This window comes from Scatophagus argus, chromosome 16, assembly GCF_020382885.2.
Source record: "Scatophagus argus isolate fScaArg1 chromosome 16, fScaArg1.pri, whole genome shotgun sequence".
Lineage (NCBI taxonomy): Eukaryota > Metazoa > Chordata > Actinopteri > Scatophagidae > Scatophagus > Scatophagus argus.
In genome coordinates, this window is record NC_058508.1 from 4,909,183 (window position 1) to 4,926,425 (window position 17,243).

The 17,243-nt window shown below is 41.9% G+C and overlaps 1 protein-coding gene across 2 annotated transcripts; it reads right to left on the reverse strand.

Moving 5' to 3' along the window:
- Nucleotides 1-1,938: 1,938 nt before the first annotated feature.
- Nucleotides 1,939-16,454, reverse strand: traf7 (TNF receptor-associated factor 7). 2 transcript variants are annotated; one of them, XM_046414074.1, is made up of 22 exons: nucleotides 16,299-16,454; nucleotides 14,585-14,756; nucleotides 14,370-14,427; nucleotides 14,163-14,251; nucleotides 13,739-13,855; nucleotides 13,474-13,566; nucleotides 13,100-13,133; nucleotides 12,722-12,944; nucleotides 12,455-12,589; nucleotides 12,135-12,230; nucleotides 11,845-11,966; nucleotides 11,292-11,365; nucleotides 11,047-11,095; nucleotides 10,553-10,680; nucleotides 10,036-10,118; nucleotides 9,885-9,924; nucleotides 9,659-9,775; nucleotides 8,613-8,735; nucleotides 6,085-6,204; nucleotides 5,578-5,709; nucleotides 5,001-5,120; nucleotides 1,939-4,704 (listed from the first exon to the last, which is right to left on the reverse strand). In XM_046414074.1, exons 2-22 carry the CDS (start codon nucleotides 14,696-14,698, stop codon nucleotides 4,690-4,692), a joined length of 2,082 nt encoding a protein of 693 aa, XP_046270030.1. In that variant the 5' UTR covers nucleotides 14,699-14,756; nucleotides 16,299-16,454; the 3' UTR covers nucleotides 1,939-4,689. The 2 variants fall into 2 exon arrangements, with proteins under 2 accessions (XP_046270030.1, XP_046270029.1); XM_046414073.1 differs by having other exon boundaries at nucleotides 14,370-14,430.
- Nucleotides 16,455-17,243: the final 789 nt, after the last annotated feature.

Consider the following 17,243-nt stretch of genomic DNA (forward strand, 5'->3'; position numbering starts at 1 on the left):
TGCGCCACTTTATTCAGAAATATTAAATGTAGTGTTACTGCCACACTTTCAGGAATGCGCTCATTCGTTTTCTTGCTAACACTCTTATGTCTTTAGTAAATATCAGTCTATGGACGGCAGCTGGTTAGCTTAGCCTAACATAAGGACTGGAAACAGGGGGAAAGTTAGCTAGTGCACAAATTTAGTTATATCTTGTTTAATTCGTACAAGTGTACCATCGTAGTTTTTTACTACCTTCAGGCAGAGCTAGCATAACTAGTTCATGTTTCCGGTCTTTGTGCTACGCTATGCTAACCAGCAGCTAACAGTAGCTTCACATATAGCACACGGGCATGAGATACTGTCAGACTATTTTAAATGTAGAGTCAATGAAAAAGTGTCCGTAATGAACACTAATCAGCGAAATGCCAGTCACGATGTTTGGTCCAGCTGTTACCAGATGTGTGATAAATGCAGGTTTAGATTTGAATTTTCCTACACACGGGGGCACACCTGAGTTCTCTCACTTGCCTCAGCAACACAGAAATGGTCCAGTCTCACCACCAGACATTCTGCCTTGATAAACTCAGCCCTGTTGAGTTCAAGGGACGTTTTGCTTTTTGTCCTCCTTCCTTGGGTCTCACTTTGGTCATCTCTCATGTTGTAGGCGTTACTTTGAAGTGTGTTTGGGTGTTTGGGGATTGGGTTCAGGCTACAAAGGTGAAATAATACAGATGGTGAAAAAAAAAACAAAACAAAACAAAACAGATGGTCAAGTATGTTGTGGAGCAAAAAAAAAATGCTGTTCATTTTCTCTGTTAAAAGACAAAAGTCAAGCTGTTTTTTTATTTGATTTTCCGCCTGTGCTTACCTAAATGGACACCAAACGGGTGTCTCCTCTGCTCTGCAGTGACTGTATGTGAATACTTGAGAGAGGCCGAGTGTGTTATGTGTTGCTCTGCTATTGACTGTATGAAACCTGTGTGTGTGTGTGTGAGAGAGTGTGTGTATGTGTGTGTGTGTGTGTGTGTGTGTGTGTGTGTAGTAGTGACTGGACAGTGGTGTGCTTGCAGTGACTGCATCTTATGGCCATCTGCTCTGAATAAATAAATGTTCTATACAAACGGCACCGTCCCAAGCCTGTCTTTCTATTGTGATGTGAACTATTTTCAAAATGCTCCTCCAGGGGGCAGCAAAACACCACTCTGCTGTCAGTGATTTGTGACTCCTTTTAAGGCCTTTCCACGGTGATGTTAGGCTCTCTCTGGTGTTTTCATTTTTAGAGCTGATGTCATGTACAGAAGGAAAAGTGACTCTTGGCAAGAAGGCAATTGATAAATAAAGACTTTTGGAGAAGGTATACACTCTTGCCATATTTCTCCCAATACTAGTTCCTTTACCTCCACTGAGTTGTACAACAAACCAGTAGGTCAATGTTTTGTTTTCTGCATGTGGTCCTTGAAACAGAGCAGTAGGCTGCATTCTAATACCCAACCAAACCACTTACTGTGCCAGATTTAGTATGTCCCAATATTTCAGTAGTATATTAGCAGTATGCCAAAAATGCCTGGATTTCCTTCTACATGTGGTTTGCAGGTGCAGTATTAAGACAATATAATATGCAATATGTCCCAATTATATGCGTACATTTAAAAAGGAACTATTGCTATGTACATTCTGTAACTTCCCATCCATCCGCAGGACCACATTAGAAAAAGTCCAAACTTATTAGCTTTTTTCATTCAAAACTTTCTCATTGTCTCAAGTGATTTATGAACCTTTGATCACATGATAGCAGTTGTTATGAATGATGAAGACCTTTATGTATTTGAAAGTCCTGAAACAGCTCAGTGGACAGAGTTTTGTTTTATTTTTGTGTTGATTTTTTTTTTTTTTTTAACCAATAATTAATCAGACAGCAGCAAGCTTCATTGCTGAAATAAACCAGACAAACAGTTCTCAAAGTGTACAACAGTTTTATTGATCAATGGTCAACTCAAGCTTAGATGATTACAAGTATACAAGAAATCGCTGAAACTGTGACCGGCGAAGACGCGTCCCCCTCTTCCTCACTACCCTTCTCACCAAGGCTATAGTAAATAGTGGCCAGATCTGCAATCTGCATCTGAAATAAAGGCAAAATACTTCTGAGCATCTGTGTAAGCCTAATTTAGCCCAAATTAAATCTACCCTCCCAGGCATATTTAGTCATTTCTCATAACTTCAACCCAATATGGGTTGTGAAACATGATTTAGGGAAGCAGGACTTAACTTCAGCTCTATTGCACTCTCTCTGCATTTGCCTGTGTGAGTCTTAAGGTTAATTAGACATCACTGCTTCCCTTTGCTGCAAGTCCATCAAGTGCTACAGTCATAAAACAACAATCAGTGTTAATTAGTTATATTCATTCTAGCCAGTTGAGATTAGAGATCTGGAGGGCGTGGGGGCAGGAAGAGGGGAGAAAAAGACACATCGTTACAGTCTTTCCTTTCATCCACACATATGGCACTCATTGAAACACACTCACAATAACAGACACATACATGCACACAGAGCGTCTTAGTCTCTCCCTGTCCCTCTCTGTTATGTAGGCCCAGTGTGTGTGTGTGTGTGTGTGTGTGTCTCTGTGTCTCATTCTCATGGGCACACGTTCAGGCTCGGCACGATCTGTTATTTTACACAACTGTACAACCATTGAGTGGCTGAATACAGCTCTGTCATGGCACTGATACAAAACTCAGGAAATCTATAGATCTGTCATTCTCTTTTAAGACCTCACTTATTAAAAGTTATTTTATAAAGGCTGGTTTCACAGAGCTCGGCTGGGTGACAACCACAATGCGTTACTACTCCATCCAGTATCTGCACCGAGAGCCGGACTTGGTTTTAGTTCAGTTTTTAGCGGGTCTGAGAGTGCAGACACTTCATTTCCAGGGTTCATCGTCATCCTTTCATGGATCATTAATTCTCATTCCTTTCTCATCTGTGCCAACTGAAGAAAAAATTCACGTGTGTTTCTCTGTTGCAGTTCAAACGCCTGAAGGAAAACTGTTGTGTTTTATGTTCCCACTGTTGATCAAAGAGCAGTGGGCATGAAGTTAGGGGGACTCGTGGGCAACTCATTGATGAACAAGCACCAACATGAAGACATCAAATTGTGGTAACTACTGCAGCACTTTAATGCTTCTTATATGTGCATTTTTGTTCTCTGGTGTCACAAAGAACTCACCAAAGAAATAACTGATTATGAATGTTATAAATTGAGACTTTATCTGCATGGGTTGCTGTGGTAACAATGAAATGAGTAATGGAGCTCTATGATCCCATCAAATCGTGGAGCAGACTGTGTGTTTGTTTTTATTTGTGTCGTCCTGCATGTCACTCTGCTCGCAGCTGCATGGATTCAGCTCTGCCGCTCTGATGCACATGTCACTCAGGATTTGAGCGGATCACATGTGGTTTTTTGCTTTCCAGACTGTTTAAAACCAATATGGACACACCAAAACACGGATCCAGGCCAGCAGTCTGAATAAGAACTTAGTGGATTTTAAGTTCTAAGTGAAGACAGCCAGGTAGAAACAGGATGATTGTAATATTAAGAGGATCGTTACTGTGTGCCAACTTCAATTCTTAGATAATAAGCTGTCAGAATACACAGCACACTTCTGCTTTTACCGTTTCTCACTTTCGAAAGTATCAGTGATAATCCACACGCTGACCCGCTTACTATCTTCTGACTGACGACAGATTTTTTCTTTGTGCTCATCATGAAAATTATGAGCAGGTGGAGAAGTCTGACGACTTATTTGACGATATTATTTCTTTTTTGACATGAATAAACAATCTTGTTAGAGATTGGGATAATGGAACGAGGGGGATGTTTTACAGCATGAAAATAACACTGTCTACGCGCTAATGGACAATCTATGCAAATGTATGTGTACTGCAGTTTTTCCTGTTACTTATCGGCCACCGTATAAACTGAAACAGAGATATCAGATCCGAACAGAAGACCAAATCAATGGTACTTTAGCTTCTGAATTCCTGCTACTATCATTATCATCAGGCTGTCACTTCCTGATGTCTTTGAGAAACACATCAGATTTTTTTTTCTTCTTGTGTGAAGCAAATTTCTGGGTAGGAGTCCAAGAAACCTTCACACATTCGCAAAATGAACCTCGTCCACATCTGAATGTCTCGTCTCTGTCCTGATGAATGAACATTTGTAGTGAGTGTGGTGTCGCTGCTCGCTTATGAAACCAGCCCTTACGCTTACTTGAACAGTATTCATTAGGCATCATGAGCAGAGTTTTTAAATGGCAGGTGTGTCCACGGGGAGCAGGCAGGACCATCTCTGTTGATTCTCTGCTCCGATTACGGGGATGCAGCGTCCAGTCAGCGTCGGCTCTGGTGCAGTGCGGTGCAACTGTAAGGCAGCTTGTTTGATTTTTGCTCCCTTAACGCAGCGCCGATGAGGAGCGTGCCCCCCCCCCAGCTGAACCTCCACCCTGACGATCAGCTCCAGGTGTCAGAGAGTTAGTTTGAACTTTTAAAAGCAACGCTTGGTAAAATAGTCCTGATGCAGTTTGATTGTGAGGTGGCGGTTATTATTAGTCTGTGGCTGTTAAATCACAATCAAATAAACAGCTGTGGAGAAGGAAATCACGTGGAAAGGTTACCGTTCACCGACTGGAGTGCAAACCGTTTTCTTAGCATGTCCACACCTGAGAGAAAGAAAAAGAGGAATGACGATAAAGGATCCAGAAAATTCACAACATATCGTAAAGAAAGCGCAGAAAGAGGACACATAATGGGATGTATTCACAACAGCTATAAATATATTTTGAGATATGAACTCATTTCAGAGTGCTTTTATTGTGATACGCGATTTACGATGCTGGTTTACAGTCCCTCCTATTATTAGTATTATTATGACTATTGGAGCAGAGAACTCAGTTCTAATGGTGTGAGGGAACCTGCAGCACGAGCAGACAGAGCTGTACAGCACACGGAGTCGTACCTTGACGGTGCTGTCGACAGCTCCGGAGAAGAGGCGCCCTCTGGAGACGGCAAGAGCTGTTACGCTGCCCTGGTGTCTCAGCAGGGTCTGTGTACAGATCATGTTGTCCATGCTCCACACCTGCAGAACACATACACAACCTTTAAGCATGTCTCAGTATGAGCAAGAAGTATCTCCTCTTAAGGTTTTCTCACATACCTTGTTTACATATTATTTTTCCATTATATTAGTATGAAACGAGGATTAATATCTGCATAGCTCAGCGACAACCATCGACCTGTATTTGCTGCTTGTATCTTCCACGCCAAAGGAGCACAGTTCAAAGTAGTCATACTAGCTAAAACTAGCAAAAACTGAATACAGCTACAGCCATCTGAGGGGAGGTTCATGAGGTTTATGTTCAAACTCAAAAGCAATTTCTCAGTTACAAGTTTCCAAAGTAACAATGATTTGGGAAAGTAGCTCATTTGCCTTCCTGTTGAGGGTCAGATTAATTTTCACAAAATGTCACGCCAAATATCATTCCTTTAATGTCGTTCACAGATAATTCCCACTAACACACACTGTCCGTCCTCACCCTGAGTGAGCGGTCGTAGGAAGCGCTGAACACTTTGGTCTGGTCAGGGGTGGAGATGACAGCCAGAGCATAAACTGTTCCCACGTGACCTGTTAGGGTCCGCACTTGCTCTTTAGATTCAATGTCCCACACCTACAGAGGAGAGACAAACACGCCACCGTCATAATCAGCGTCATGAAAACATCGACATCACTGTTGTTTGCCTGTGTCCCAGAAAGCATTCTGACTTGTTGGAATAGTTGGAAGTTTGGGCAGATAAATTGTGGCCCAGTTGCACGTTCTGACCCACTTCATATCTTAGTTTGGTGTAATGTGTCTTGAGTCATTCAACACTGCCACTATGTGGATGAGACACAAACAGCCAAGTACAAACGGAGCCAGAAACGACCTCATTCTTTGGGGGAGGAAGACAAGACACATTTTAGTCTTGCTCGTGAGGCAGGAATGTAGAAAAGTAAAATGGAAATCAAAAACGAAAGCCTATGTGTACGTGCGCATGTTGCTTACATGGATGAGGTTTTCATAAGTGCCACAGACAATGTGGTGGTTGGTGACGGCAATGGAGTAAACGCTGCCCCCGCTGGTCTGCAGGACGTGAACACACTCCAGAGACCGGATGTCCCAAATCTGACAGGGAGAGAAAAAGAGGGAGGCAGAGAGGCTGATTAAACAAAAAAAAGACACTTCAAAAGAGGATGGTGAGCACTTCTTGGAAAGGGAAAGATGATACGTCCCCCCACACACATAAATATCAAACAGAGTTATCAGCAGTGGGAAACATGAGTTCCTCAACAGCTGCAAGTTGTTAATTTTCATCACAATGACGCCGGTTTAACCACTGCTAAATGCCGCACTATGTTACAAGCCAGGTGGTTACTCTGTCTGTTTCTGTTGAGCAAGTAGAACTTTTTCCCTGAAATCAGCAGCGTGTTGTGGGCGAAAACTACTTTAAGAAAGCAGCGAGAGAGAACCAAAACAGCGAGGCTGCAGCCAAGAAAACGTGGTGTGAAAAGACACTAAACTGAAGGGAGCGGCAGAGTCATCACATGATGACTCTGTAGGTTCACCACTGTGAGGGACTCCTTTCATACTGCCAAGTCATTTCCTTGTTCATATAATAATACTGATATGATATGTATAGTTAAATATAATATGAAACCATTAATTACAGGCCATTCAAGGTTTCAACTGTCTGTCAAGAACACAAACAAACTATTTACTGGTTTACAACTTCATAAATATCTTTATATCAATAACATTATTGCGCTGACTTCTTGACTGAAAAAGGTGTCAGTACTCAAATATGCAAAGTGAACCCCAACTCCGTAAGTCATCTGTGTACTATATATACTGCACTGCCACAGTTAACAAGTCCAACTTATCAAACATTAAAAATATAAACTAAAAGAAGTTGATTTCTTGCATTTTAGAGTAAAAAGAGTTTTATGTTTAAACTCTCTACTCAGAACTTGCTTTGTGTCAGAGTTTTTTAATTGCCAAAATGTTCAAAGGGATGTTTTTCAATGAATATTGGCAACATTTTTCATGGCAATTTCTGCAGCAAAACATTTTCTAAACGACTTCTGCAGCTAAGTACTAGAGACTAACTCCACTGCTTATAAGCACCATAAAAAGGAGCACAGTCTACTTTATCTGTCTTTTCATCTCTCGTTCCTCGCCCCTCAGTCTTCCACAGATGTCCCTCATTCCAAAAAAAAAAAGTCGCTCTTTCTTTGCTTTCTTTTCAGTCCTTCTTTTTATCTCTCTAAAGCGTCCCTGAGGTATTCATTAGTGACCAACTCGAGCACGACGGCAGGAGACACACACACGCACACACACACACACACAGAGTACTTTCAGCAGTGAAGCAGTGAATAAAAGATGACAGTCAGACGGAGACACAAAGGCCTTTTTTATATATAGAGACGACAGAATCCAATTACTGACCACAATATAGCCAAACAGCTTTAACTGTGCACATATATGCACACACACACGCATGCATACATACACACCCTTTCACAGTGACAGGAATAACATTTCTGCACTCTGACTAATGTACACCTAGACTGTGTGTTCAGGGGTGACAACAACAGGGGCACACTGATAATCACAATAGCTAAACATCACATGAAGGACTTGACTTTACATGGTAACACGTGCTCTCACACACACGCACACAGGAGAGCATGTATTTTAATGTATTTATTGACCAAAAAAGTCTTCTGTACGCTGATCATTCCTATCAACCATGTGGAGCTATTTTTGTAGCTTGGGCAACTCTACAACAACCACAGGGCCTGTATGGGCTGTAGGGCCTTTTTCTTCCTCCTTCCAGCTCTTTATTTTAATGCTCCCACTCCAAAATAACACGAGCCACCATCCAAATCCCACTCAAATCTGTCACTGGCAGATAAATCTGGAGCACCTGCCAAACACAACACTTTGAGATCTTCATTCTGCTGCACCTCACGATAAAACTAAAACTTGATTAAGAGCGTCTGAGCTGGAAAAATTCACATTGCAACAGACTCAGTGATTCAGATATCAGCACGACACATACATATTATATACAGACACTTAAAATTCTCTCTTTACACAGTGGGTTTCAGCATTGCATTTCATTGCAGGATTTTGACAGCTTATACAATGACCTTTACTAACAGATATTACTAGCTAATGCTAATGCTAAATGTCTGTGAGCTGGCTTTTTAATGTTTAAGAGCTGACTTGTTTTAAAACAAAAAGCCTAAAAGGGTCATAGATTTGCACTCAATCTTGTGCTGAAAGACTGAAAAAGTAAAAATTTCCACTAGTTGATCATCCATATAGAGGAAATGGGAATGAAAACTCAATGTTACTACTGCAGGTAATAAGCTAGTTAGCATCATATGTACACTTACACAACCCCAAATCTAAAGCTCAGCAGTCCCGCTGAGTCAAGTTACGGTTGCTAAACGATGACCAGTCAATCAAAACATGAATTTGAAGTACATGTGTGTAAAGTACTGTTATCTCCCCATCCCCCCACCAACCTTGATGGTCTGATATGAGCCGCTGTACAGGTGGTTCTGGGAGGCCACGAGCGCTCTGACCCAGTGATTCAGACCGGTCAGCTCTTTCTTCAGCTTTAGCTCCGTACCTACGATGTCCCACACCTACAAACACACACACACACACACACACACACAAACCAAGTTTATGGAAATGATAAAAACTGAACTGTTACAAACTATTTTTTTCTATAAAACTTGTCTTACTGTTATTACTCAAGTAACAACAATGTGCTTTCATTGACTTTTTAATCACTCAGTATGCATACTGCACCTTGAGTGGAACTCAGTGAGTGAATACACAGTGATGAGAAAGTACATGATGTCATTGAGCTGAAACAGGGAGATTGTGGGTGACAGGAAAAGGAGGCAGAGTGGAGTTGGGTAAGAAAGGAAAGTCCCTGTGTAAGAGGACTGACATCACACACACACACAGCACCGCAATCATCCCCTTCCCTTCTCTTCGCTCACTTGTAACCATGGTAACAATGACAAGGCCACAGTCATCACTCCTCACTGTCTCTCCATTTCTCCACTGAGCCACATTTTTACACTCTTCTTTATTACGGATCTCAGCAATGAGGCCAGGGAAAACAACAGCAATTATTAAATGACTAAAGAAGATTAAATCACCACAACTAAAGAAGGAATTCGAACATTCTTAATGCCAAAATAGGTTTGGAAAGGTTGTTGTGCTACTGACCAACCTGACCAGTTTTATTGTTTTATCTCAGTGTTTTGGAATGGTTTCATTCAGAAGTCGCTAAATCCTAATAACCTGAGTGGTCTGACTGTGTCCTAATTACATCTGGTGTACGTCGGGGCTCCATCCCTGCTCTTCTCTTCAGTACACGCATGCTACAATAAGGTTATATTATCTGTAAACTTTGTGCCTATTTTCATTGCTATGCTGATGATGCACATGGCAAAACTGACCCAATCCATCAGTTTTCAGGGCTGTTGCTGGACCTACCACACACATATTGATTTAAAGATGTTTTGTCTTTGATGGTTGTGCAAAAGTGTACCTTAATGGCCTTGAGGGAGCCGCTGAACAGCATGTTGTGGGAGGAGACCAGTGTGCATACTGGGTTGTCGTGGGCACGGATAGTATTGACTTTCTGCAGGGTTTGGATGTCCCACACCTACGCAAGATGCACAGCAGCAAGATACACAACAATTATAGCATATGCTAACAACTCAGGCTGTAAGTTAGTCCATGAAAAGAGGAAGAGGAAGATGAATATAACTCACAATGATGGTGCAGTCTGCAGAGCCACTGTACAGTCTGTTTCTACAGAGACAAAAAAGATAACACAGAGTCACGCTTCAGGTCATTCCCAGGTTACCAGATTCCCAGATAATGACTGATTTGTTGTTTATGTACATGTGTGGAATCTATTACCCCTGGATACACAGTGCCAGTACGATGCCATCATGACCTTCAAGGGTCTTCTGACACTTGTAAGTGGTGCAAGTGTCCCAAACCTGAGGGGAAAAGAGAGATAGCTTGACATACTACTAAGACCCTAAAGACTAACTTAACTGGAAGAATTCACGCTATGCATTTGTCTTTCTTTTTATCCACTGGCCTTTTTCAGTTCATGTCCCTAAAAATTGCCTTTCAACACTTAAGTACCTTCATTAGCATGGAAACAAATATGTAATTCCAAGTTTCCAATACAAAACAAAGGTGTGGGCAGAAGTTATCAGAATCTCTCACTAAGTAGGTGGGCGAATGCCATGTTCAGGCCAAAAATATTGCAGCAACGAAAGAAAAAAAACAAACAAAACAATAAAAAAAAAGATCATAAGTGGTTGATGAGGAAAATGAAATCAAGGAGACGGTGCCAAGAAAATGAAAGGTGTGAATGTGTGAATGCTAGTCTTTCATTTGTGTGCCTGTGTGTGTGTGATTTTACCTTGATCGTTTTATCTGAGGATCCAGAGAAGAGCAGGTCTCCTGTAGAGTAGACACACAGACACCAGACGGGACCCTGGTGGCCAACAAATGTCCCCTTACACTTGAAGATCTGCTGGGGGTCGTATGCTACAAACAGGCACAGAGATGGGTAAGTCTGGATATGTGCCCTTCATTCCAAGCTAAATAAGAGAGGACTATAATTGAAGCTGAAAGCAGGAGGATTAAGAAGGGACAGGGAAATAAATGAGGAAAAGAGGGAGGAAAAGGCTGACAGAGGCTTGAGAAGGGAGTGAGCAAGAGCAAGGGAGAGGAGGAAGGAATAGCCTGAAAAGCCAGTCAGAACTGGATTTTGCATTTCAAATCAACTTTAACGATTACATGTCAAATTTTGACATGTTCCAGGTCATCAAAGGTGGTTATCAAAGGTGCTCTTCTGCTGAGAGAAGTGAATATTGAGGAAGAGAAAAGGAGGACAGACAGCCAGATACTTACAGCCCAGGATTCCCATGTTGAGTCTGGCATTGATGTGGGACAACTCATCCTGCAGAGACACAGACAGGAAATTGGGGGATTTGTTTTACTTGTGTGGGACTGAATATCAAGTAAGAGCTACACTAACACACCTACTCCAGTCCTTTCATTCTGGCTATCTAAATAAAAAGGACAATAAATTCAAACTTTTACTCTCTCTCATACAGTTGCATCTGTCTCTTGATAAGGTGCACACAAACACTTACGTTAAGCATGGAGGCATCTCGGCGAAACTCCATCAGGTCCTCACTCAGTTTACTCTGGTTCTCATCCAGCACGTCTAAAAACCACACACAGGCATGATAACTTTGAGAAAAATGGGGAAAACACAGTAATGATGATGATGTGATCAAGCAGGGTGGCCCATTATGATTAGGAAACTTTCTCCAGTCAATAGTTCATGTACTAAAATCATGTTTTAAGTGCAGTGGTGTTTATTTCTAATACCTGTGAAAAACAGGCTTTGTGCCTCAGCATTTACAAATAGACTGAGCTGCTGTGATAATCAATGATCAGAGGTGATGCTGCAGTCGCTGTTCTCCGTGAGCACAACACAGACACATGGCTTAACCTTTGCAGTGCCCTTGAATTAGACACTAATGACCCATCTGCTCAAGCAACCTGTTCAGTGGAGCTGAACGACTTCCTGATCTGTGTAAACATGCAAATAACTGCTCTAAATATTATATATAAAACATAGATTTGTTTCGTGGAATAAGCAGATATAACTGAAGAACTTCTTCTTCTATTGTGTCTTACCAAATTTGAGCTCCAGGTTCTTCTCTAGCTGATCTAACTTCTCAGACAGTTTGCCTAACATGGAGCGTAGGAAAGCAATGTCTTGGTCCTTCTGGGCCAGAGTCAGCTGCATCTCATGAAACCTAAATAGGGTCACAGGTCAAAGATTTCATACAGATCACCGATGAAGACAATGCTGAGTTTACTGTATTTAAAAGGGATTACAAATATTTGGATATTTGAACACTCAGCTCTTCAGATAACAATAAGTTAAGTCTGGCATACTTGTGGCAGTCAACATGTCTGCTCACCTGTCATCAGTCTGCTGCAGAAACTCCTTTAGACCCTCAAATTTACACACCTCCAGGTGTGTTTCATAAGTGTCTTGGTTACCAATGAAGGTGCAGCTGTGGGAAAGGAAAGGCAGGTAAGTGGAAAGTCAAGCATATGAACAGAAGAAAGTGACTGACTTGACATGAAACAAAGTAGTCATCTACTTTGTTTCATACAAAGCAGTTGAAAACTGCTATGGTGAAATAAAGAGACAAACTAAAAGAGATATTGCAAACATGTAAGAAACAGTGAAAGGATGACCTGTTAAAATGTCTGGATGTGCGCTTTTAGGACTCACCCATATTTGGAGTGTGGACATTTGATGTGCTCACATTCTTTAAGGTGAGCCTCCAGGTTCATGGTGAGCAGTGGGGGGCAAGATGGGTTGTTGGGGCAACGGACTGGCCTGTAGTCACAACTGGCCTCATGTTCTCTGCAGAGGTACAGTGAGGAGCGGAGTGAAAAGAAGAATGCTTATGTTGCTGCTTCACAGTACATCAAATTACATTCATAGGAAAGCAGCAGGAGGACAACATCCCATTAAATTCCTGTCTGCAGTCCTTACTTGCGTGCAGACAGTTTGATGGTGAAGGGGCAGCCCAGTGGGTCCACCTCGTACGCTCCAGGTTTCCCAGCCACTGTGGAAGTGGAGGCCGCAGCCCCGCCTGCACCACTGGCTGTGGCCCTGCAGCCGTATTTACAGTGAATGAACAGCTCTCCGATCTGCTCGGCTACAGCAATGTTGTTCACCACAACCGTTAGCTTAGCTGCATCCACTGGGCACTTGTCTGTGAAGAGAACAGACTTAACTGTAAGGTTATAGTAAACTACACTTTGAACCACAACCACGGCCCTTAATGTTATTAATGCCCCCTCTGTGTTTGATAAGTGAAGATGTCCATCACAGCAGGGGTCTGTTACTCTCACACATTTTAAGGCTCACCTGAAGTCAAGGCACATCGTCTGCAGAAGGTGTGCTGAGGAAGAAGCAAAAACAGCAATAATGAAATTTTATGAGTCCACACTGTCTTCTTGTTATTATAATAACTTTTAATACAGCTGGACATCATTAAGACCTGCCTCCACTGGCTACTGTCGGTATGCCTGTCAAGCTGTTACAATGATAACACTGGCAGATTCACCACCTAAAATTCTTCAGAGACTTTTGAATCAACACATCCCTGACAACAGACAGATGCAGACAAAAGGAGGCTTCTCATATCTTGCCAGCGATTCATTACTTTATCAGCTATAAGGACACCTGTCGCTGGCATGTTTTATCAGAAAAGTATCTGAAAAGTAACAAAGTAAACTCACCCCACAAGTGGTGATGACAGGGTCCTTGAAGACGTTGCAGCACAACTGGCAGCACAGTTTTACTGAGGGTTGTTCAGCAAAAACCTGGGGCTCCTACACACACACACACACACACACACATATTTGTTTATATGCTAAGTTTGTGGTGGGGTTTCAGTTCCATAACTGATCGTTCCATTGTTGTACTGTGTTTTAATGTTTAAGTGTGACCATGTGTTTGTGTTTGCTGGCATATGTGGTATATGTTTTTGCTGGGTAGTCATACAGTGTCCTCCTCCTCTTCATGTAGCGAGAAAGTGGAGCGCAGAGACATGTTGGACTCGGAATGAAGAGATCGGACCGAGATGGCTGAATCTGACCTCCGAGGTGTACCGATAGGAGGCTGAGGGAGTAAGAGGAAGCAGTGAAGAGGTCATAATCTACTCACACATTGACAGTATCACAGAACATCTGGATGTGTTCCACCATTATGAGATAAAATTTGACGTTTCACACTGGTGAGTGACAAAATGGTCACTTCTACCCACCCACTCCAGATGTATTTTTCACCAAAGGGACCAAAGAAACGATCAGCTTTGATAAGCGTCATTAAAATGTTGATGTCTCTTAGCGTCAGACTTCATTAGGTGGGGTTGTAAAAATGTAAAATTAAAATGTAAGAGGATGTGTTTGTGTGTGTGAGAGTGTACCATTCCATCATCTTCATCTCGGGGGGAGTAGGTTAGTGTGCTGGAGGAGGAGGGAGTTCTTCTATGTTGTTTGTAGGAGCTGGACCCTTCTGTTGAAAACATATGAAAGCAAAGTCAACAAAAACAAGTCCAAGAGCAAAACTGCCAAACTATAATGCAGAAAATGAAAAAAACATTTATAGAGGGGAAGATGATTTTGTGCATTACCTTTAGTTCCAGCAGTCACGGCTGAGAAGGTAGGGCCAAATGAGGCCTCCATCTTGCTCTGCTGAGGAGAAAGGAGGTTTGAAAGGATAGATGATGGTAAAGAAACAGTATGTAATTAAATTTACAGCAGTAATTAGGAGTGTGTAATGCAACACATGTACAATCTGGGTATGTGATTAAAATCTCTCTCCATGTCACATGTCCATGTCTCTCACCCCGGTGCTGGAGTCAGCTGGGGGGGTGGAGGGGCTACTGGGGATGGCTGCTGTGGCAGCTGCTGCTGCTCCACCTGAGTATCGGTTGTAGCGATGCGCCTTCCCGCTGCTCATAACCCAAAGCACACACTAATGCACAAGGAAACACTAGCAGCTAGCTGGACTGCTAGGCCTGGGAAGAAGAAAGAAAAAGAGATTGTTATGGAGAAATACAGTGTATTGGTGAGAAAGACAGCAGGAGACAGACATTGTACCACTTTATGCAAAAATAATAAGTCAGCTGCCTCTGCGCAATGCTGCAGGAGCCTGGCTCAAACCAGGAATATGTAATGCTAGCAGTAAACTGGCATTACGATTGAACTGGAAAAAAAACAGAGCCACAGTGCATTGTGGAACTTGCACTGTGAAGGTAATGTTATTGAATCAATGTTTAACCTTACTGGCTCCAAGAAGAACAACACACTCAAACATAACAAGTCCACTTCCATTATTGCAGTAAAACTGTTTCATAGTTTAGTTTGTTCAACTGGACTATTTTTCATATTTTGTAGAAGTGTTAAAGAAAATGAGATTCTAAGCACATATTCAGTCAGGAATAACTCAGAACAGGAAGTTCAAAGTTCAATCAGTTATTTACAGAGAGAGAACAATTATGTTCATTGGAATAGGGCAAGATATCCATCAAATACTTATGTTGTCTTTCCAGCACTTTGTCAAAGTATATTTTCATATCAGAATCATATCTGTGTTTAGAAAGCGGCATTAATTCTCCAAAACAAAAAAGGTGAGATAGAAATGTAAATGACTTAAATACAAAAGTAACACAAGTCTTGCCTGACACAAACGCAGAGAGGAAGTTCAAATTTGCAAGTAATTAGTTTTCTTTCTGCGTCGTACAAATGTACATAGCATCTTGACACTACAAAAGAATGAATTTTGCTCTCTCGTAGGAGTTAGTAAGCCTCCTCCTGAAACATACACACAGCTGAGGCAGCAGGAAAAACACATAACAGCTGTCTTACACCAAGACTCATGAACCATTTAATGACGAAAACTATGAAAAGTGGCCAGCATCTGCAAGCCCTCAAACACACAGAGGGAAAGCTGAGAGGGAGGGAGGGAGGGAGCAACACAGAGACAAAGAGAAGAGGGAAAAGTGACAGCCAAAAACCAGTGACCCGGACAACTAGATACTGATGTAAACAGAAAGGTATGCGGGCTGTCAGTTCATATGGTAACAGGCTGCAGAATCCGCCGATGAAACTGTCCAGGACTTCTGATCTGCTGCAACCAGCGTCACTGTCTTTTTTTCCCACAAGCCAGGAGATTCCCGTAAAGAGAAGCCTCGACACAGAACAAGGGGGCGGAACACACACAACGGACCAAAGTTGAAGACTGACATCTAGCTAGCTAAAGGCCGAACATTTTAAAATATGACAGTTTTAGCCGTGTGCTACTACAAACGGCAGCTCATAACACATTTTCTAATCAACTGCAATCTTGTCAACAACCAATTTAAATTGCGATAATTAGCTAGCTAGCTAAAGTGGCTTGTTTGTTAGCTTAAGTTAGCTAATGTTACATTTTCTACTGGCAATTACTGCTGGTACCTGTCTTTCGCAAACTGTGCTGACAACCAACCGAAAACATGCGTTGTTTTTTGGATAGTAAGATGGCTATTTAAGAATAAAATGATTTACGTTTGTAGACTTACCATCATTTTGTAACAGCGTAGTCTGAAGTCTGAAGACGAATTCCTAAATCTTCCTCTGTGTCTCTCTCTCCCCCTCTCTCTCTCCCTCTGTCTCTTCCTCACATACACACAGCACGAATGCCGCAATGACTTCCGGGACATTGAGTAGAGGGCGTACCGCCGTACCGTAGTTCTGTCCGCTGTCGGACTACGCCACCCACAATTCACTTCGCGGAGCTGCCATTGGACTCGTTGCTGTCAGTAAATTCCACAAACCAACTGCAAAGCGGACTGTTCCACATTATATACACTTGTGCTCTGATTTCGCGACGTTATTGGTTCCTTTAGAGCCCAAAGTGTCATGCGACAGCCACCATCATGTTTTACGATGAACGCACGTGCTCGGTGGTGTGATATGGGAAGATACTGATCATCATTGCAGAAAAAAAGCGTAGTACTAAATCATGTAGCTGCATACGTGGGTAAAGACTATCAGTACAATGCCGAAAGAGAAAAGGAAATCATAAAAGACCTGTCAGCATATTGTCATTTTACATACATTTACATTTTACAAGGATACATCAACAGTTGTTATTAAGTGTTTCAGCATCCACAGTAAATACATTGAAAATACTGCACCATTTCCCTGATGAGAAAACACTATGAGAAATACACAGATCCATATAAATTGCATAGTATTATAATCATGCAAAAGTTAATCGCCCAGCCCCATAATTGGGCAGAATGTCCATGCACAACCTCTATACATATCAGATCAAAACTTGCAGTGAAGGCGTTAGACTTCGCACGTCATATTCTGATAGTATGTGGAAATCTATCAAGGAAATAAATGGGACACTAAAATGCAGGTTCTGGGTGATACACAGAAAATACACAAAGCAAGTAAGCGCACAGGCAGTGAGAGATTAGGTCACATAATGTTACTTTGACTTTTGTGGGATTGTT